This window comes from Callionymus lyra, chromosome 9 (assembly GCF_982586985.1).
Source record: "Callionymus lyra chromosome 9, fCalLyr1.hap1.1, whole genome shotgun sequence".
Taxonomy (NCBI): domain Eukaryota; kingdom Metazoa; phylum Chordata; class Actinopteri; order Syngnathiformes; family Callionymidae; genus Callionymus; species Callionymus lyra.
The window spans coordinates 25,727,418-25,751,745 of record NC_141826.1 but is presented as its reverse complement, the minus strand read 5'-3'; the positions used below and the strand labels follow the sequence as shown (position 1 = coordinate 25,751,745).

Here is a 24,328-nt window from a genome sequence, read left to right as displayed (position 1 = left end):
GAAAAGTGTTGTTAAAATAATATAATATAATAATAAATAATATTACAGTATATTTACAGACTATAAAGCACATTATCAATGAACAAGTCTTTACAACTACAATACTATGAAGCCTAGCAGAGTAATACTGTACAGCCTTGAGGAGTATTACTACAAAGCCTCACAGAGTAATACTACTGAGCCTTGAGGAAAAATACTATGAAGCCTAGCAGAGTAATACTACGGAGCCTCACAGAGTAATACTATGAAGCCTCACAGATTAATACTATGAAGTCTCATAGAGTAATACTATAAAGCCTCACAGAGTAAGTAAGTAAGTAAGTAAGTAAGTCATTTTTATTTGTATAGTGCTTTTCTAGACCAGGGTCACAAAGCAATACTACTGAGCCTTACAGAGTAATACTATGAAACATCACAGAGTAATACTACTGAGCCTCACAGAGTAATACTATGAAACATCACAGAGTAATACTACTGAGCCTCACAGAGTAATACTATGAAGCCTCACAAAGTAATACTACTGAGCCTCACAGAGTAATACTATGAAACATCACAGAGTAATACTACTGAGCCTCACAGAGTAATACTATGAAGCCTTACAAAGTAATACTACTGAGCCTCACAGAGTAATACTATGAAACATCACAGAGTAATACTACTGAGCCTCACAGAGTAATACTATGAAGCCTCACAAAGTAATACTACTGAGCCTCACAGAGTAATACTATGAAACATCACAGAGTAATACTACTGAGCCTCACAGAGTAATACTATGAAGCCTTACAGAGTAATACAACTGAGCCTCCCAGAGTGATACTTAAAGCCTCACAGAGTAATACTACTGAGCCTCACAGAGTGATACTTAAAGCCTCACAGAGTAATACTACTGAGCCTCACAGAGTGATACTTAAAGCCTCACAGAGTAATACTACTGAGCCTCACAGAGTGATACTTAAAGCCTCACAGAGTAATACTACTGAGCCTCACAGAGTGATACTTAAAGCCTCACAGAGTAATACTACTGAGCCTCACAGAGTGATACTTAAAGCCTCACAGAGTAATACTACTGAGCCTCAGAGTGATACTTAAAGCCTCACAGAGTAATACAACTGAGCCTCCCAGAGTGATACTTAAAGCCTCACAGAGTAATACAACTGAGCCTCACAGAGTGATACTTAAAGCCTCACAGAGTAATACAACTTAGCCTCACAGAGTAATACTATGAAGCCTCACAGAGTAATACAACTGAGCCTCACAGAGTAATACTATGAAGCCTCACAGAGTAATACAACTGAGCCTTCCAGAGTGATACTTAAAGCCTCACAGAGTAATACTATGAAGCCTAGCAGAGTAATATTACAGAACCCTCAAATGTTACGTATTGCTGCTTTAAGGGTAAGCATGTGAAGACTGCAGGTGTCATGTGACCACAGCAACATGAAACCATGAAGGAAGAGGTGAGACAGTTGGAAGTGAAGAAGGTAAGACAGGCAGCTCTTCAGACCCATGATCGATGACCCACGAACACACAAGTTCAATGAAACAAGTGGAGTGAAGAGCAAACCTGGTCGGAGGCGGGCGACTCGTAAGGAACATTGGTGACTGAGGTCGAGGCCGACGAAACAGTGGAGGTGCTGGCACCGTGCATCATGGGAACTTTTATTCAGGCGAGTCAGACAAGAGACAAAATGAGGGAGGGAAGGAAGGAAGGAAGGATGATATGGTTACCATGGTGAAATGTATAGGTTCAGAGGTCATGGTGTCGGTCATGTGGTACTGCCAGAATGAGACGATGAAGTAAAGTAAATATAAATAAATGAGCAACATATGAAGGCATAAATGAAAGAAAACAATAATAAACAAAGGTGAATTAATTTTAAAGTGTTAGTTCAATCTGCTTTGAAACGTTTACAACCATGAAGAAATAAACATCAGAGGCTGAACTTCTACAAAGAATGCGTGAAGCTGCAATAAATAAAATAATTATTCAGAAATGATCGTTAGTAATGAGCTCGTTCGCAGCTGCAGTAGCTCTGACCGCCAGTGGGGGGCGATATAGCGTCACACTGAACTGCAGCCTAAAACATTATGAACAGCAGACGTGAGCAGACACAAGTTCTCATCGATTGGGTTTCAAATAACAAAATGGCGAATATTTGTTATATGGAAGCATAAAAATACCAAACTGACAGTTAGTGATTGATCTGACCTGCCCTGACCTGCATGTTCTTCTTCACCTCACTTGACCTTTTGTCTGTGGCTCTGAATGATCGACCTGAGATATTTCTGATGTTTTTTTAAACCAATATCAAGATTCAGTATGTATTTGTTTTTTTGGTACTATTATGGTACATTTGGTAAAACTATACAAGTCATTGGTAAACTCTGCATATTATGATACAATCATACTTATTTATTATAACATACATTGATTTATATAAAATATATTCATTTAACTTTTGAACCGTGGAAATAAAAACCTCGAATAACAGAACAGAACAGGAATTGTCAATATGACAAATAGTTCTAAATATTACACAAACAACGGTGTACAATCTAGATAAAACTGACTACAACAACGGAATATGTTAATGGTTTCACTTCATAATACAAGAAAAAAAAAAGAAAACGGTGCTTCGTTTTCCTTTTGTTTCTGTCGCCACCAACAGTAGAGTCAGCGTTTCTTTTCTTAGCCCTCGTTTGAACTATTCTACCTTTCTTACCTCTTCTCCAACAAGTCTTCACTCACTATTCATCCACAAACATCATGGTCCTCACCTCGTTTGAACTATTCTACCTTTCTTACCTCTTCTCCAACAAGTCTTCACTCACTATTCATCCACAAACATCATGGTCCCTCACCTGGTTTAACTATTTTACCTTTCTTACCTCTTCTCCAACAAGTCTTCACTCACTATTCATCCACAAACATCATGGTCCCTCACCTGGTTTAACTATTTTACCTTTCTTACCTCTCCTCCAACAAGTCTTCACTCACTATTCATCCAAAAACATCATGGTCCTCACCTCGTTTGAACTATTCTACCTTTCTTACCTCTTCTCCAACAAGTCTTCACTCACTATTCATCCACAAACATCATGGTCCCTCACCTGGTTTAACTATTTTACCTTTCTTACCTCTTCTCCAACAAGTCTTCACTCACTATTCATCCACAAACATCATGGTCCCTCACCTGGTTTAACTATTTTAACTTTCTTACCTCTCCTCCAACAAGTCTTCACTCACTATTCATCCACAAACATCATGGTCCTCACCTCGTTTGAACTATTCTACCTTTCTTACCTCTTCTCCAACAAGTCTTCACTCACTATTCATCCACAAACATCATGGTCCCTAACCTGGTTTAACTATTTTACCTTTCTTACCTCTCCTTCAACAAGTCTTCACTCACTATTCATCCACAAACATCATGGTCCCTCACCTGGTTTAACTATTTTACCTTTCTTACCTCTCCTCCAACAAGTCTTCACTCACTATTCATCCACAAACATCATGGTCCTCACCTCGTTTGAACTATTCTATCTTTCTTACCTCTCCTCCAACAAGTCTTCACTCACTATTCATCCACAAACATCATGGTCCCTCACCTGGTTTGAACTATTCTACCTTTCTTACCTCTCCTCCAACAAGTCTTCACTCACTATTCATCCACAAACATCATGGTCCCTCACCTGGTTTGAACTATTCTACCTTTCTTACCTCTCCTCCAACAAGTCTTCACTCACTATTCATCCACAAACATCATGGTCCCTCACCTCGTTTGAACTATTCTATCTTTCTTACCTCTTCTCCAACAAGTCTTCACTCACTATTCATCCACAAACATCATGGTCCCTCACCTGGTTTGAACTATTCTACCTTTCTTACCTCTCCTCCAACAAGTCTTCTCTCACTATTCATCCACAAACATCATGGTCCCTCACCTGGTTTGAACTATTCTACCTTTCTTACCTCTCCTCCAACAAGTCTTCACTCACTATTCATCCACAAACATCATGGTCCCTAACCTGGTCTGAACTATTCTACCTTTCTTACCTCTCCTCCAACAAGTCTTCACTCACTATTCATCCACAAACATCATGGTCCCTCACCTGGTCTGAACTATTCTACCTTTCTTACCTCTCCTCCAACAAGTCTTCACTCACTATTCATCCACAAACATCATGGTCCCTCACCTGGTCTGAACTATTCTACCTTTCTTACCTCTCCTCCAACAAGTCTTCACTCACTATTCATCCACAAACATCATGGTCCCTCACCTGGTCTGAACTATTCTACCTTTCTTACCTCTCCTCCAACAAGTCTTCACTCACTATTCATCCACAAACATCATGGTCCCTCACCTGGTTTGAACTATTCTACCTTTCTTACCTCTCCTCCAACAAGTCTTCACTCACTATTCATCCACAAACATCATGGTCCCTCACCTGGTTTGAACTATTCTACCTTTCTTACCTCTCCTCCAACAAGTCTTCACTCACTATTCATCCACAAACATCATGGTCCCTCACCTGGTTTGAACTATTCTACCTTTCTTACCTCTTCTCCAACAAGTCTTCACTCACTATTCATCCACAAACATCATGGTCCCTCACCTGGTCTGAACTATTCTACCTTTCTTACCTCTCCTCCAACAAGTCTTCACTCACTATTCATCCACAAACATCATGGTCCCTCACCTGGTTTGAACTATTCTACCTTTCTTACCTCTCCTCCAACAAGTCTTCACTCACTATTCATCCACAAACATCATGGTCCCTCACCTGGTTTGAACTATTCTACCTTTCTTACCTCTCCTCCAACAAGTCTTCACTCACTATTCATCCACAAACATCATGGTCCCTCACCTGGTTTGAACTATTCTACCTTTCTTACCTCTCCTCCAACAAGTCTTCACTCACTATTCATCCACAAACATCATGGTCCCTCACCTGGTTTGAACTATTCTACCTTTCTTACCTCTCCTCCAACAAGTCTTCACTCACTATTCATCCACAAACATCATGGTCCCTAACCTGGTTTGAACTATTCTACCTTTCTTACCTCTCCTCCAACAAGTCTTCACTCACTATTCATCCACAAACATCATGGTCCCTAACCAGGTTTGAACTATTCTACCTTTCTTACCTCTCCTCCAACAAGTCTTCTCTCACTATTCATCCACAAACATCATGGTCCCTCACCTGGTTTGAACTATTCTACCTTTCTTACCTCTCCTCCAACAAGTCTTCACTCACTATTCATCCACAAACATCATGGTCCCTCACCTGGTTTGAACTATTCTACCTTTCTTACCTCTCCTCCAACAAGTCTTCACTCACTATTCATCCACAAACATCATGGTCCCTAACCTGGTCTGAACTATTCTACCTTTCTTACCTCTCCTCCAACAAGTCTTCACTCACTATTCATCCACAAACATCATGGTCCCTAACCTGGTCTGAACTATTCTACCTTTCTTACCTCTCCTCCAACAAGTCTTCACTCACTATTCATCCACAAACATCATGGTCCCTAACCTGGTCTGAACTATTCTACCTTTCTTACCTCTCCTCCAACAAGTCTTCACTCACTATTCATCCACAAACATCATGGTCCCTAACCTGGTCTGAACTATTCTACCTTTCTTACCTCTCCTCCAACAAGTCTTCACTCACTATTCATCCACAAACATCATGGTCCCTCACCTGGTCTGAACTATTCTACCTTTCTTACCTCTCCTCCAACAAGTCTTCACTCACTATTCATCCACAAACATCATGGTCCCTCACCTGGTCTGAACTATTCTACCTTTCTTACCTCTCCTCCAACAAGTCTTCACTCACTATTCATCCACAAACATCATGGTCCCTCACCTGGTCTGAACTATTCTACCTTTCTTACCTCTCCTCCAACAAGTCTTCACTCACTATTCATCCACAAACATCATGGTCCCTCACCTGGTCTGAACTATTCTACCTTTCTTACCTCTCCTCCAACAAGTCTTCACTCACTATTCATCCACAAACATCATGGTCCCTCACCTGGTCTGAACTATTCTACCTTTCTTACCTCTCCTCCAACAAGTCTTCACTCACTATTCATCCACAAACATCATGGTCCCTCACCTGGTCTGAACTATTCTACCTTTCTTACCTCTCCTCCAACAAGTCTTCACTCACTATTCATCCACAAACATCATGGTCCCTCACCTGGTTTGAACTATTCTACCTTTCTTACCTCTTCTCCAACAAGTCTTCACTCACTATTCATCCACAAACATCATGGTCCCTCACCTGGTTTGAACTATTCTACCTTTCTTACCTCTCCTCCAACAAGTCTTCACTCACTATTCATCCACAAACATCATGGTCCCTCACCTGGTTTGAACTATTCTACCTTTCTTACCTCTTCTCCAACAAGTCTTCACTCACTATTCATCCACAAACATCATGGTCCCTAACCTGGTTTAACTATTTTACCTTTCTTACCTCTCCTTCAACAAGTCTTCACTCACTATTCATCCACAAACATCATGGTCCCTCACCTGGTTTGAACTATTCTACCTTTCTTACCTCTTCTCCAACAAGTCTTCACTCACTATTCATCCACAAACATCATGGTCCCTAACCTGGTTTAACTATTTTACCTTTCTTACCTCTCCTCCAACAAGTCTTCACTCACTATTCATCCACAAACATCATGGTCCTCACCTCGTTTGAACTATTCTATCTTTCTTACCTCTCCTCCAACAAGTCTTCACTCACTATTCATCCACAAACATCATGGTCCCTCACCTGGTTTGAACTATTCTACCTTTCTTACCTCTCCTCCAACAAGTCTTCACTCACTATTCATCCACAAACATCATGGTCCCTCACCTGGTCTGAACTATTCTACCTTTCTTACCTCTCCTCCAACAAGTCTTCACTCACTATTCATCCACAAACATCATGGTCCCTCACCTGGTTTGAACTATTCTACCTTTCTTACCTCTCCTCCAACAAGTCTTCACTCACTATTCATCCACAAACATCATGGTCCCTCACCTGGTTTGAACTATTCTACCTTTCTTACCTCTCCTCCAACAAGTCTTCACTCACTATTCATCCACAAACATCATGGTCCCTCACCTGGTTTGAACTATTCTACCTTTCTTACCTCTTCTCCAACAAGTCTTCACTCACTATTCATCCACAAACATCATGGTCCCTCACCTGGTCTGAACTATTCTACCTTTCTTACCTCTCCTCCAACAAGTCTTCACTCACTATTCATCCACAAACATCATGGTCCCTCACCTGGTTTGAACTATTCTACCTTTCTTACCTCTCCTCCAACAAGTCTTCACTCACTATTCATCCACAAACATCATGGTCCCTCACCTGGTTTGAACTATTCTACCTTTCTTACCTCTCCTCCAACAAGTCTTCACTCACTATTCATCCACAAACATCATGGTCCCTCACCTGGTTTGAACTATTCTACCTTTCTTACCTCTCCTCCAACAAGTCTTCACTCACTATTCATCCACAAACATCATGGTCCCTCACCTGGTTTGAACTATTCTACCTTTCTTACCTCTCCTCCAACAAGTCTTCACTCACTATTCATCCACAAACATCATGGTCCCTAACCTGGTTTGAACTATTCTACCTTTCTTACCTCTCCTCCAACAAGTCTTCACTCACTATTCATCCACAAACATCATGGTCCCTAACCAGGTTTGAACTATTCTACCTTTCTTACCTCTCCTCCAACAAGTCTTCTCTCACTATTCATCCACAAACATCATGGTCCCTCACCTGGTTTGAACTATTCTACCTTTCTTACCTCTCCTCCAACAAGTCTTCACTCACTATTCATCCACAAACATCATGGTCCCTCACCTGGTTTGAACTATTCTACCTTTCTTACCTCTCCTCCAACAAGTCTTCACTCACTATTCATCCACAAACATCATGGTCCCTAACCTGGTCTGAACTATTCTACCTTTCTTACCTCTCCTCCAACAAGTCTTCACTCACTATTCATCCACAAACATCATGGTCCCTAACCTGGTCTGAACTATTCTACCTTTCTTACCTCTCCTCCAACAAGTCTTCACTCACTATTCATCCACAAACATCATGGTCCCTAACCTGGTCTGAACTATTCTACCTTTCTTACCTCTCCTCCAACAAGTCTTCACTCACTATTCATCCACAAACATCATGGTCCCTAACCTGGTCTGAACTATTCTACCTTTCTTACCTCTCCTCCAACAAGTCTTCACTCACTATTCATCCACAAACATCATGGTCCCTCACCTGGTCTGAACTATTCTACCTTTCTTACCTCTCCTCCAACAAGTCTTCACTCACTATTCATCCACAAACATCATGGTCCCTCACCTGGTCTGAACTATTCTACCTTTCTTACCTCTCCTCCAACAAGTCTTCACTCACTATTCATCCACAAACATCATGGTCCCTCACCTGGTCTGAACTATTCTACCTTTCTTACCTCTCCTCCAACAAGTCTTCACTCACTATTCATCCACAAACATCATGGTCCCTCACCTGGTCTGAACTATTCTACCTTTCTTACCTCTCCTCCAACAAGTCTTCACTCACTATTCATCCACAAACATCATGGTCCCTCACCTGGTCTGAACTATTCTACCTTTCTTACCTCTCCTCCAACAAGTCTTCACTCACTATTCATCCACAAACATCATGGTCCCTCACCTGGTCTGAACTATTCTACCTTTCTTACCTCTCCTCCAACAAGTCTTCACTCACTATTCATCCACAAACATCATGGTCCCTCACCTGGTTTGAACTATTCTACCTTTCTTACCTCTTCTCCAACAAGTCTTCACTCACTATTCATCCACAAACATCATGGTCCCTCACCTGGTTTGAACTATTCTACCTTTCTTACCTCTCCTCCAACAAGTCTTCACTCACTATTCATCCACAAACATCATGGTCCCTCACCTGGTTTGAACTATTCTACCTTTCTTACCTCTCCTACTGGCAGAACACAGTTCTGTCTCCCTGTCCTTGTACATATTCTGCACTACCCTCACATACTTTTCAAACTAAGAACCATGTCTTACGACACGACACTCGACCTTGTCAATCATCCTCAAGGCATCAACGACTTACATATTTAACTCCACAAACTAGAGTCGACCCAGATGAGTAAAGGGATCCACGACGGTCCTGGACTCACCCGTGGGGATGAAGGTCTGCTGCTGCAGCTGCATGCTGGCCAGAGCCTGCTGGTAGTGGAACATGTTGGGGTTGAAGATGGCGGCTGGAGCTCCGTTAGTCTTCTCTAAGAGATGCCTCTTCGGATGCTGCTGCACACTTCCTGCTGGGAGAGACTGAGGAGGGAAGCATGAGGATTCAATTCAACATTATTATTATTATTTCAAATTTCAATTATAATTCAATAAATTGAAATGGTTTATTTTTTACTGAATTTTAATTTAATATTTTTTAAATTGTTATTTTTTTTACGCAGAGTTTGATTTTGTACTTCCAATAAAAAAAAGTTAAAATAAGTAGCTTTTAACATTCAATATAAACATGTTGTTAAAATATTTTACCATTTGCTGAAAGGTGGCTCAAGCAGCTCTTTTTGTAGCTGAACCCCTCAGAGGTAAAACAAGATGAGCGAATAAACCCGTCGGTAAAAGAATTGTAGTTAATTGACTTTTTTTTAAATACCACATTTTAGGTGGATACATGTACTTCCTTATTCATATACACATTTATGCGTGTACTTATTTCACCACAGCCATTTATTGCTTGTGGTGGTTAGAGATTTTAAGGCCTTAAAACATGTATAATAATTGTAGGAAATAAAGCTGATTACTTCGTTGGTTATTTTTAGAACGTATCCCCCACGATAAACGAGGGACCACTGTGTTAAAAAAAATAATTAAATGCTTTAAAAACATTTCACTAAAACATTGAAATGTTAAACTAAATCATCAATATAAACATAAACTTCACGAATCATGAAGCTGGTGCTAGGACTCACCAGGGCAGGGTTCTGGTTCTGGTTGACCTGGTGCTGGGAGGCCTTGATCCGGGCCTGCAGGTGCGCCGGCGGGTGGAAGTATTTGCACTTGTCCCGGATGCAGCGCCCCTTGATGTAGTCCATGCACACGATGACCGAGTTCTCGCTGCAGTCCACCATGCCGGCCTCCAGGGGGTGAGCGTAGCGACAGTCGCTCTCGCCGCGGGAACAGTTGCCGCGCTGGAACTCCCTGCAAACCTGGTGCAGAGAGGTCGTGATTAACGGTGTCACACACACACACACACACACACACACACACACACACACACACACACACACACCTCCAGCTTGTCTGTGCGCACATGTTTTTGTGTTGCAGTGCCGTTTCCAATGGATGCCAGGCCCGTGGGACTGCCGGGCACCAGGAGGGGGGTGCTGTGCAGCAGCTCGGGCATCAGGCCCATACCTGGACCCATGTGGCTGAGATAAGGACTGAACGCCATCGTGGAGCCGGCGGCCAGAGAGGGCGACACCGGGAACGTCGTCTGGAAGAGAAGGAGGGACACGGATGAACAGAGGTCGAAGGGTCGTCGAGGTCGTTTGGTTCATCCTGTGAAACGTCTCTTTTTTTACTCTTGTTTTGTTGTTGTTGTTGTTGTTGTTGTTGTTGTCTAGTATTGCTTCATGTATCACTGTTGTTATTACTATTTCGTCATTGTTGTACGGGTTTGTGGAAAAATGTGTATTGATTATTGTTGATTATACATGATGATTATGATTATGATACATCAATTTTAAAAACTGTAAATTGTCATGATCGAGTATCAATGTCATCGTTATCAATATAAACTAAAACATCCAACGTCGAATTATAATCAAAGCTTTTCATTCTTCCTTAGAAAAGGTTATAAAAAATATAATCATAATAATAAATAATCTGCATTTTCTGCAGTTCAGCATATCATCTTGTAACACTTGCATGTTCTTGCTTTTATAGAGACACTGTTTCTTTGAGTGAAATCAAGATCAACAGATAATTTAAAACCATGTAGGAGCCAAGGTCTAAAGCAGGCAAGTTGCCAAACGATTTGATTTATTAGCTCTTTTAGGCGGTTAAGTAGTCGCCGTCAAGTTTACCACTATGTAACAGATGATTAATGTTGTTTTTATAATCAGCTTTATATAATTTTACTAGAATAATTATCAATGTTATCTGTGATTAAAAAATAAAATAAGTTTTAGCGTTTGTTAGTCGACAACAGATACAACAACCTGACACATTATAAAACTTTAATATTATAAGAGATGTATGTCTGAGGTGAGAAAATATTTTAATAATGTGAATAATTGATGATAATTTAATTATCAATGCCTTGGTGTGTCTCTTAATTTGATTGATTGATTGATTGATTGATTGATTGATTGATACACAGTTGTCACAGCAGTTGACGCACACATTCAATTACACACATTATATTGAGACATTTAGTAAACATGTTAAAAAAAGACATTGAAGAAAATAACAAAATGTATTCCGGGGGCCACATGCGGCCCTTTGACTGTATATATGCGGCCCTCATAATGTCAAAGTATGATCATGTATAAACGATTATAATGCATTAATAAAGTGACTTTATTATTCATTTACATTTTCACACTTATTTACTTTTCCCCTCCTTTCTTGTGTGTAATTTTTCAAGTACATATTAATCCCTCAAAACATTTTTTTAAGTTAATTGAAGAAAAGTTTTGAAAAAAAACTCATATTTACAAGAATAAAATTGCAGCTTATTTAGCTTAATAAAAGTTAAGTTAGATAAGGTAGAACTTTATTGATCCCTCAGGAGCTCTCCTTCGGGAAACTGTTTTTTTCCAATTAGACACAGCAATATATTTTATTTTAATTTTATTTTTTTAGGTCAAGGCCTAATGACGAATGTCCTTTTATTTAGGGATTTTTTCGTCTTTCTTTTTGCTTGACGGTCCCTAACAAAATTCACAGAATTTAATGTGGCCCCTTGAAGAATTTTAATTGCCCACCCCTGCTCTACACCATAGGTGTCAAATGGGTCCAGAAAAGGGTAGAGACGGTGCAGGTTTTCGTTCCAACCAGTCGAGCACCTGGAGTTGAACCATCAGGTGCTTAAGCCTGATTGGTTAACTCATGTGTGCTCGACTGGTTGGAACAAAAACCTGCACCGTCTCTATCCTTTTCTGGACCGGTTTGCCACCTCTGCAGATACACTACAGTGGAGGAGACATATTTAAACATTTATCTGATTCATATTATATGTACAAACATTATGTCTTAACTATTCTAGTTCATTGTACAACAGGTTGTGGGATTAAATGATAGATTCCAGGATCTTTTAAATATTCCTGGCTGAGAGTTACTCAAGTATTATTTATGTTTTGTTATGTCTTGTCAATGTTGATCTATCATCTCTTAAATTGTTTTTACTAATAATATCTTTGAAGTTGTTTTGCATTTTCATCCCATCAAGGTCAAAACTTTTCCACGATACAACCATGAGAAGTTTTGAATCATTTACTCAGTTTTTACAAAAACTTAAAAAAGCAGTTTTCAGCTTCAGGCTTCGCCAGAGGTTCTTTAACTTTAGCCCAATATATTAGCGAAGATGTGACTCTTGAAAGAGAGTGAAAGCCCGGAAGGGTGAGGCAGCAGTAATAATATAATGGGTATAATAATAACGGGTGAACACGGATCTTTAAAGACTCTAAAGGCTTCACTCACGATGGGCTGCAGCTGAGCTCCAGGCAGCATGAACTGCATCTGTTGAGCCAACATGGCCGCCGCCGCCTTCTGCTGGATCAGGTTGTTCCTGCCGTTGATCTCCAGCTGCGTCTTCAGGTGAGGAGGCGGGTGCAGGTATTTGCAGTTGTCACGAGAACAGCGACCCTGAGAAGACGACGGCAGGAGATCAGAATCCTACGACTCGGGAATTAAGAGGAAAAGTTACCTGAACGTGCGACTGGAAGAAAAGCTGATTAAGAATGAATGAGACGCTGCTAAGCTGCGCCAGAAACATCAGACTCTAATCCAACACTTTTGAATCAGGTATGAACAGAACGTTGAGTAAATCAAACTTCATCAAGCTAGTTTATTAAATCACCTATTTACTGTCTCTCAGCGTTTAAATAAAGCTTTGTTTTTCTGCTGAATGTTCAACAACATTTTAGAAAGTTTACATTTTTCTTCATGTTGCCGTTGTACAAAATGATAGTTATTTGTTCTATATGCATAAATAATTGTTTTTATTAGCATGTAGCCGACATTAACATGTAGCTGTCATTAACATGTAGCTGACTTTAGCATGTAGTTGACTTTAGCATGTAGCTGACAGTATGTAGCTGACTTTAGCATGTAGCTCACAATATGTAGCTGACTTTAGCATGTAGCTGACAATATGTAGCTGACTTAAGCATGTAGTTGACTTTAGCATGTAGCTGACAGTATGTAGCTGACTTTAGCATGTAGCTGACAGTATGTAGCTGACTTTAGCATGTAGCTGACAGTATGTAGCTGACTTTAGCATGTAGCTCACAATATGTAACTGACTTTAGCATGTAGCTGACAATATGTAGCTGACTTAAGCATGTAGTTGACTTTAGCATGTAACTGACAGTATGTAGCTGACTTTAGCATGTAGCTCACAATATGTAGCTGACTTTAGCATGTAGCCGACAATATGTAGCTGACTTAAGCATGTAGTTGACTTTAGCATGTAGCTGACAGTATGTAGCTGACTTTAGCATGTAGCTGACAATATGTAGCTGACTTTAGCATGTAGCTGACAATATGTAGCTGACTTAAGCATGTAGTTGACTTTAGCATGTAGCTGACAGTATGTAGCTGACTTTAGCATGTAGCTGACAATATGTAGCTGACTTTAGCATGTAGCTGACAATATGTAGCTGACTTTAGCATGTACCTGACAATATGTAGCTGACTTTAGCATGTAGTTGACTTTAGCATGTAGCTGACAGTATGTAGCTGACTTTAGCATGTAGCTGACAATATGTAGCTGACTTTAGCATTTAGCTGACAATATGTAGCTGACTTTAGCATGTAGCTGACAATATGTAGCTGACTTTAGCATGTAGCTGACAATACGTAGCTGACTTAAGCATGTAGTTGACTTTAGCATGTAGCTGACAGTATGTAGCTGACTTTAGCATGTAGCTCACAATATGTAGCTGACTTTAGCATGTAGCTGACAATATGTAGCTGACTTAAGCATGTAGTTGACTTTAGCATGTAGCTGACAGTATGTAGCTGACTTTAGCATGTAGCTGACAATATGTAGCTGACTTTAGCATGTAGCTGACAATATGTAGCTGACTTTAGCATGTAGCTGACTTTAGCATGTAGCTGACAGTATGTAGCTGACTTTAGCATGTAGCTGACAATATGTAGCTGACTTTAGCATGTAGCTGACAATATGTAGCTGACTTAAGCATGTAGTTGACTTTAGCATGTAGCTGACAGTATGTAGCTGACTTTAGCATGTAGCTGACAGTATGTAGCTGACTTTAGCATGTAGCTGACAATATGTAGCTGACTTTAGCATGTAGCTGACAATATGTAGCTGACTTAAGCATGTAGTTGACTTTAGCATGTAGCTGACAGTATGTAGCTGACTTTAGCATGTAGCTGACAATATGTAGCTGACTTTAGCATGTAGCTGACAATATGTAGCTGACTTAAGCATGTAGTTGACTTTAGCATGTAGCTGACAGTATGTAGCTGACTTTAGCATGTAGCTGACAATATGTAGCTGACTTTAGCATTTAGCTGACAATATGTAGCTGACTTTAGCATGTAGCTGACAATATGTAGCTGACTTTAGCATGTAGCTGACAATACGTAGCTGACTTAAGCATGTAGTTGACTTTAGCATGTAGCTGACAGTATGTAGCTGACTTTAGCATGTAGCTCACAATATGTAGCTGACTTTAGCATGTAGCTGACAATATGTAGCTGACTTAAGCATGTAGTTGACTTTAGCATGTAGCTGACAGTATGTAGCTGACTTTAGCATGTAGCTGACAATATGTAGCTGACTTTAGCATGTAGCTGACAATATGTAGCTGTCTTTAGCATGTAGCTGTCTTTAGCATGTAGCTGTCTTTAGCATGTAGCTGTCTTTAGCATGTAGCTGTCTTTAGCATGTAGCTGACTTTGGCATGCAGCTCCAATATTACATGTTCTTAAAGTTTCACTTTCAATTTATTTCCAATGTGGCAGACTTTACCATGTGTGTGTGTGTGTGTGTGTGTGTGTGTGTGTGTGTGTGTGTGTGTGTGTGTGTGTGTGTTGAGGTGTTTGAGTTGCGCTAAATTGAATCAAACACAAAAAACATGGATACAGAAGTGTAGTTGAGATTATCATAAAAATAAGGTTAAAAGTATTTGTTGATAGTTTATCTGAAGCTCACAGGCACAAACTAACATAAACTACTATTGTACTCATAACTATTATTTACTAATATTGTCATTGTCGAGACTTTCATGTATCAAAATGACACTAATTAGTTCAATTATTTTACTGCTGGTTTAACAGGTTACTGTGTGACAACTGATCATGAGGTCTCAACATATAAAGGTGATTAACATAAGAAACAGAGATTATGGACGTCAACCATTATACAGACTTCCTATAAAAGTAACGCTGTTAAAGCACTAAGTTAAGATATTATCACAATCTGACTCATTATCACTTCTTTTTATTTTTAAACTGCTAAAAGATGTGTGACTGAGGTTGACACCTCTGTTCTAGACCCTTCTCAAGTCTCCCTCAGAACCACTTTGGTTCTAAGAACTGTTCAAATAGTTCCAGTAGGAAGATAACAGAAGGACTCTAGTTACACCTCATGACAAAATTCTTCTTCTGGGAACTCCTTAAGACCTCAATAGTTACTGGAAGAAGATCTAAACACAAAGAAAGAGTGTTTAAAAATCTTCCATGAAGGTCAGTGAGTCTGAACCTCTTGAATACTAGAGGCTTCAGTAGATAAACTGTTTACCAGGCACTTGTAGCTGTCAGGAGACCCAACTCCACTGCACATGACATCCCATAATACTGCAAGAGTCTCTGGAATGCAGCTTCACAGGGTTATTTTTTCTCTTTCTCTGTCACAAATGGTGCCAGAGGGAGGATTGTAACATACATGAGTTCATCCAAAGCAAATACACCGGACCCTCCATCACTGAAACCAATATTTCACCTCATTCCTGAAGTAGTGACTGTTTCATTTTTCAATGTTTGAATCAACACAACTTAATTTAAACTTTCAAACACAAACTTTCTTATCAACAAAGTTGTCTCAAGACACTATAGTGGAGAAAAGAAAAACAGATCCAGCAACAATGAGTGAATCACAGGGTGACAGTGGAAAAACCTTATTTTTAAAGGCAGAAACCTCGAGCAGAACCAGACTCCTGCTGGGAGGGTTGATGGGGGGGGGGGGGATACAGTAAGAGCATATTAATTCCATCCCTCTCAGTAACGGTGACCTAAACAGCTCCCATGATGCTTTGCCGCCCAGCCAACCAATTACAGCTTTCAATGACATTTGACAAAAGGTTCATTTACGAGGTTCTTGGTGAGCAAAATAACAAGACATTTAACCCATAAACGGCGTCTCTAAACTTTCTAAAGTCGTCTGCGCTCGACCTTGAACCCTCCAGGAGCCTGTGTTCAAGGTGAAGATGCGACAGCAGGTCACGAGTCGCCATCAAACCCCCGGACGGACGGCAGATGTTCGGCTCCAGATGAGCAGTTAACCCTCGAAACCTGCGAGGATCTGCAGCTCATTAAGTCGCAGGAGCCTCTCGTTCACTTCATACTAAATGGCAGGAAAGATAGAAGACTGTCAGAGTGTGACAGTGATGGATGATCTCTGGACGAGACATTTAAGAAGCTTAGCTTACAGAAGCCTTTATTTACTTCATGAGGGACAAATAAACTGGTTTGTCTGAGTATCACAGGATCTGAAGAAGCTTTGATAGAGATACACACTCACACTAACATGAGACTCACACTAACATGAGACTCACACTAGCATGAGACTCACACTAGCATGAGACTCACACCAGCATGAGACTCACACTAACATGAGACACACACCAGCATGAGACTCACACCAGCATGAGACTCACACTAACATGAGACACACACCAGCATGAGACACACACCAGCATGAGACTCACACTAACATGAGACACACACTAACATGAGACTCACACCAGGATGAAACAGACTCACACTAACATGAGACTCACACTAGCATGAGACTCACACTAACATGAGACTCACACTAGCATGAGACTCACACTAGCATGAGACTCACACCAGCATGAGACTCACACTAACATGAGACACACACTAACATGAGACACACACTAACATGAGACACACACCAGCATGAGACTCACACCAGCATGAGACTCACACTAACATGAGACACACACCAGCATGAGACACACACCAGCATGAGACACACACTAACATGAGACACACACCAACATGAGACACACACCAGCATGAGACTCACACTAACATGAGACTCACACTAACATGAGACACACACCAGCATGAGACACACACTAACATGAGACACACACCAACATGAGACACACACCAGCATGAGACTCACACTAACATGAGACTCACACTAACATGAGACACACACCAGCATGAGACTCACACCAGCATGAGACTCACACTAACATGAGACACACACTAACATGAGACACACACTAACATGAGACACACACCAGCATGAGACTCACACCAGCATGAGACTCACACTAACATGAGACACACACCAGCATGAGACACACACCAGCATGAGACACACACTAGCATGAGACTCACACTAACATGAGACACACACTAACATGAGACACACACCAGCATGAGACACACACTAACATGAGACACACACCAACATGAGACACACACCAGCATGAGACTCACACTAACATGAGACTCACACTAACATGAGACACACACCAGCATGAGACTCACACCAGCATGAGACTCACACTCACATGAGACACACACCAGCATGAGACACAAACCAGCATGAGACACACACTAGCATGAGACACACACTAACATGAGACACACACTAACATGAGACTCACACTAACATGAGACTCACACTAGCATGAGACTCACACTAACATGAGACACACTAGCATGAGACACACACTAGCATGAGACACACACTAACATGAGACACACACTAGCATGAGACTCACACTAACATGAGACTCACACTAGCATGAAACAGACTCACACTAACATGAGACTCACACTAACATGAGACTCACACTAGCATGAAACAGACTCACACTAGCATGAGACTCACACTAACATGAGACTCACACTAGCATGAAACAGACCCACACTAACATGAGACTCACACTAACATGAGACTCACACTAGCATGAAACAGACTCACACTAGCATGAGACTCACACTAACATGAGACTCACACTAGCATGAAACAGACTCACACTAGCATGAGACTCACACTAACATGAGACTCACACTAACATGAGACTCACACTAGCATGAGACTCACACTAACATGAGACTCACACTAGCATGAAACAGACTCACACTAACATGAGACTCACACTAGCATGAAACAGACTCACACTAGCATGAGACTCACACTAACATGAGACTCACACTAGCATGAAACAGACTCACACTAGCATGAGACTCACACTAACATGAGACTCACACTAACATGAGACTCACACTAGCATGAGACTCACACTAACATGAGACTCACACTAACATGAGACTCACACTAGCATGAGACTCACACTAGCATGAAACAGACTCACACTAGCATGAGACTCACACTAGCATGAAACAGACTCACACTAGCATGAGACTCACACTAGCATGAGACTCACACTAACATGAGACTCACACTAGCATGAGACTCACACTAACATGTCACTCACACTAGCATGAGACTCACACTAGCATGAAACAGACTCACACTAACATGAGACTCACACTAGCATGAGACTCACACTAACATGAGACTCACACTAGCATGAGACTCACACTAGCATGAGACACACTCACACAAGCATAAGTCTTGGTTGTGTGTTAAACATCTTTTAAAAGAGTGTTAAAGATGCTTTGATGGATTCATTTGTTCAGAATATTTTGTTTCATCAAGAAGGTTTTCATCCTCAGCTCTACAACCTTCTACTCCACTAGCAGAACGTTTCAAGTTGTTTGCAGTGACGTCAGTACATTCCCCACGAGTGCAACAATATACTCAAGTGGACATGTTTGAATCTGTTCAGAATATTGTGTTGTGTTGTTGATCTTCTGGCTGATGGTTTGGAAACATATCTTTGTAGCCAAGTTTAAAGTGTAGTAACAAGTATATATATGTGTAGTATTGTCCAGTACTTGACTGTGGTGTTGTGATAGTGTAGTAACAAGTATATATGTGTAGTATTGTCCAGTACTTGACTCTGGTGTTGTGATAGTGTAGTAACAAGTATATATGTGTAGTATTGTCCAGTACTTGACTGTGGTGTTGTGATAGTGTAGTAACAGGTATATATGTGTAGTATTGTCCAGTACTTGACTCTGCTGTTGTGATAGTGTAGTAACAAGTATATATGTGTAGTATTGTCCAGTACTTGACTCTGGTGTTGTGATAGTGTAGTAACAAGTATATATGTGTAGTATTGTCCAGTACTTGACTGTGGTGTTGTGATAGTGTAGTAACAGGTATATATGTGTAGTATTGTCCAGTACTTGACTCTGCTGTTGTGATAGTGTAGTAACAAGTATATATGTGTAGTATTGTCCAGTACTTGACTCTGGTGTTGTGATAGTGTAGTAACAAGTATATGTGTGTAGTATTGTCCAGTACTTGACTCTGGTGTTGTGATAGTGTAGTAACAAGTATATATGTGTAGTATTGTCCAGTACTTGACTCTGGTGTTGTGATAGTGTAGTAACAAGTATATGTGTGTAGTATTGTCCAGTACTTGACTCTGGTGTTGTGATAGTGTAGTAACAAGTATATATGTGTAGTATTGTCCAGTACTTGACTCTGGTGTTGTGATAGTGTAGTAACAAGTATATGTGTGTAGTATTGTCCAGTACTTGACTCTGGTGTTGTGATAGTGTAGTATCAAGTATATATGTGTAGTATTGTCCAGTACTTGACTCTGGTGTTGTAGTATTTACAGACCACATGACTCTTGACGAAGTCGTAACTTCTTTCATTTGTTTTTAAACCAAAATTTGTCCAAACATCAGCTTTAAAAGCTGCTGGACTCACTGTATCCTCTCGTCCTCAGTCATCACCGGGATCTCACAGGGTTTCATTCTTCCTTAACTGAGGAGGATTTAATGACACAAAAATAACAACAATTGTAAATATTTGCATGTTATTTGTAAGTTTCACTGAGACGGTCGCTGGCGTGTGAACATGATTGTATTCGTCAACTCAAGCAAAAGTAAAAGTTTATTGAAAGAAAAGTTGGAAAACCTGTCTGTCAAGTTAACACATTATTTAACAATAACCACAAAGAAACTATGTCCTTATTTAGTTTTTTTATGTGAATAAAAACTGATGTTTATACACATTAATCACTGGTTTATTATATTGTTCCAAAGTAAAAAGACTACAAGGATTAAATTAGGTGACTTTTAGTTTAGACCAGAGTTTTCAAAGTAAGAAAAATATTAGTATATAAACTAGGTTTGATCATTTTGTAATCTATAATGTAAGAAACATCTGTTCTCACTCCTCTATATGGTCCTGCAGACAAATACGAAAACCTTCAAAGACAGCAGAAGAAGAAACCAAAACACAAGGAAAACCTTCAGCAGTTATTACAGTTATTACATGGTTATTACATGGTTATTACATTGTTATTACACCATGAGTTGATGGTCAAGTTCTCCTCGTGGACAACAATAAATAAATGTGTCAGAACATAATTCATCAGTCGAACAAAAACACTTCCATCACGTCTGGAGAAAGTGAGCCGGCGTTGAAAAGAACTCTGGGTAGGGAATCTCCTCCTGGTTGCCATAGCAACACACTATGCAACAGAGAGAGCCTCAGTACAGTAGAGCTGGGTTTGTTTAGTATTCAGGGAGAGTTGGGATAAATCTCAGACCCGATTTCAATTATTAATGTGGTTTTTAGCTTCAACCTCCTGTGTTTCTCTCCCTCGCCATGACAACGGTCAGATGATGATGTCATGGACCGGCTGTCAGGGGTGTGATGGTCACACTTTATCATCCACGGTGACAGCGGCACTCCAGATAGCAAGGTAAGGTGGACCATGTAAGCTGACCCCCCCCTCGGACCCCTGATACACCGGCTCGAGACGGAGCAGACGGAGTTGATGGAGGGGCGACAGGGAACGAGAGCAGTCGCCTTGGACTGGACGGGAGATGCCAGGCTCGCGATGGATGGTGAGGACGGAGGCCATTAGCAGATAAATCCATAGCATTATTGGAGGAGGGAGGGGCCGGACCAGGAAGAAGTGCTGCATCTTTGTTTCTTTCTCCGACTCATTTCAACGTTATTTTACCCTCAGGTTTGTATATGTGTTTGAAGTCGCTCATAAAGAAGAAGACCTTCAAATGTAGATCTATAAACTCATCAGAGGGGGTTCAGTTGAATTGTTGCCGTTCAAACAACAAATAAACCAGATTTGTTATCAAGATACAAATGATGAGCATCTCATGTATCATCCTCAGCAAATATCACAAATCTAATTTTTTTTTAAATGTATTCCAAATGTTAAAAATGTTGCTTTTTAGATTAAAAAGAAGTTTATTTGAAGAATTAAATTGATTACAACTAAAAAAATTGTATTTATTCTGTGAAGTTGAAATTCTTAAACATGCAAATATTTACGGCTATAGTTCATTTTTGTGTTGCAATTTAACTTCTGGCCAGTAGACAGCAACAGTCATTATATCCTCAAACCCTTGAATATACTCCCGTGAGATCCTGGCGATGACTGAGGACGAGAGGATACAGTGAGTCCAGCAGCTTTTAAAGCTGATGTTTGGATAATTTTGGTTTGAAAAGTAGTTACGACATCGTCAAGAGTCATGTGGTCTGTAAATACTACAACACCAGCGTCAAGTACTGGACAATACTACACATATATACTTGTTACTACACTATCACAACACCAGAGTCAAGTACTGGACAATACTACACATATATACTTGTTACTACACTATCACAACACCAGAGTCAAGTACTGGACAATAATACACATGTATACTTGTTACTACACTATCACAACACCAGAGTCAAGTACTGGACAATACTACACATATATACTTGTTACTACACTATCACAACACCAGAGTCAAGTACTGGACAATAATACACATGCATACTTGTTACTACACTATCACAACACCAGAGTCAAGTACTGGACAATACTACACATATATACTTGTTACTACACTATCACAACACCAGAGTCAAGTACTGGACAATACTACACATATATCCTTGTTACTACACTATCACAACACCAGAGTCAAGTACTGGACAATAATACACATGTATACTTGTTACTACATTATCACAACACCAGAGTCAAGTACTGGACAATACTACACATGTATACTTGTTACTACAGTATCACAACACCAGAGTCAAGTACTGGACAATACTACACATATATACTTGTTACTACACTATCACAACACCAGAGTCAAGTACTGGACAATACTACACATATATACTTGTTACTACACTATCACAACACCAGAGTCAAGTACTGGACAATACTACACATATATACTTGTTACTACACTATCACAACACCAGAGTCAAGTACTGGACAATACTACACATATATCCTTGTTGCTACACTATCACAACACCAGAGTCAAGTACTGGACAATACTACACATATATACTTGTTACTACACTATCACAACACCAGAGTCAAGTACTGGACAATACTACACATATATACTTGTTACTACATTATCACAACACCAGAGTCAAGTACTGGACAATACTACACATGTATACTTGTTACTACACTATCACAACACCAGAGTCAAGTACTGGACAATACTACACATATATACTTGTTACTACACTATCACAACACCAGAGTCAAGTACTGGACAATACTACACATATATACTTGTTACTACACTATCACAACACCAGAGTCAAGTACTGGACAATACTACACATATATACTTGTTACTACACTATCACAACACCAGAGTCAAGTACTGGACAATACTACACATATATACTTGTTACTACACTATCACAACACCAGAGTCAAGTACTGGACAATACTACACATATATACTTGTTACTACACTATCACAACACCAGAGTCAAGTACTGGACAATAATACACATGTATACTTGTTACTACATTATCACAACACCAGAGTCAAGTATTGGACAATACTACACATGTATACTTGTTACTACAGTATCACAACACCAGAGTCAAGTACTGGACAATACTACACATGTATACTTGTTACTACACTATCACAACACCAGAGTCAAGTACTGGACAATAATACACATGTATACTTGTTACTACATTATCACAACACCAGAGTCAAGTATTGGACAATACTACACATATATCCTTGTTACAGTATCACTATATATTGTATCGTTGATGTATCATGATACGTGATCGCCAGATTTTTGCCAATACACACATCTAGTCTACACTTGTTGTTCAGTAGTTTTCCAGTTATTTCTTTGAGTTTGTATTTTATTTATTTTCCTTTAAGGACGGTTGTGTTTTTAATACCCTTTGGTCCTTATGATTGTTGTTGTTAAATAGGTTTCTTAGATCAATAAAGTAAATTGTGACTATAGTTTGTGTTCAGGTTGTTAGGTATCAATCATCAGGTGCCAACAAAAACATCAATGAGTATCTACTTTAAACTGTGGAGCAGCACCGGCTCATCTCAGCTCGTCCTGCGATGCAACCGGTGCTAACAGCAGCCACTCAGGAGGATCAAACTGTCCAATAGCCAGGCTGTTGCTAGGCCTCTCCCTCCTTCTCTCCATCCATCGCCCTCCTGCTCCGGTCGGCACAACACGAAAATGGCTGAATAATAAATTTTAACTCGATAAACGGTGCAGAACGGCAGCTGCGCCCGAGACAGAAAGACCCTTGTCTGGGTCTCGCGGCTCTAAACTCACTCCGGCTCGGAAACAACTGCGAATATTTGTTTTGGTTCCGCGTTAAACGTCTGGT

At 40.2% G+C, this 24,328-nt stretch overlaps 1 protein-coding gene across 3 annotated transcripts in view; it reads right to left on the bottom strand.

The window, feature by feature from the left end:
• Window positions 1-24,328, bottom strand: part of mbnl3 (muscleblind-like splicing regulator 3) — a 31,524-nt gene that overhangs the window by 3,785 nt on the left and 3,411 nt on the right. For 2 of the 3 annotated variants that reach the window (XM_087799551.1, XM_087799548.1), the window contains exons 2-5: window positions 12,771-12,935; window positions 10,357-10,560; window positions 10,037-10,273; window positions 9,221-9,374 (exon numbers count right to left, since the gene is read on the bottom strand). In XM_087799551.1, the coding sequence (XP_087655677.1) occupies window positions 9,221-9,374; window positions 10,037-10,273; window positions 10,357-10,560; window positions 12,771-12,935 (760 nt within the window). Of the gene's footprint in view, window positions 1-1,564; window positions 1,657-9,220; window positions 9,375-10,036; window positions 10,274-10,356; window positions 10,561-12,770; window positions 12,936-24,328 lie in introns of all 3 variants that reach the window. The other variant, XM_087799549.1, reaches the window with a different exon arrangement.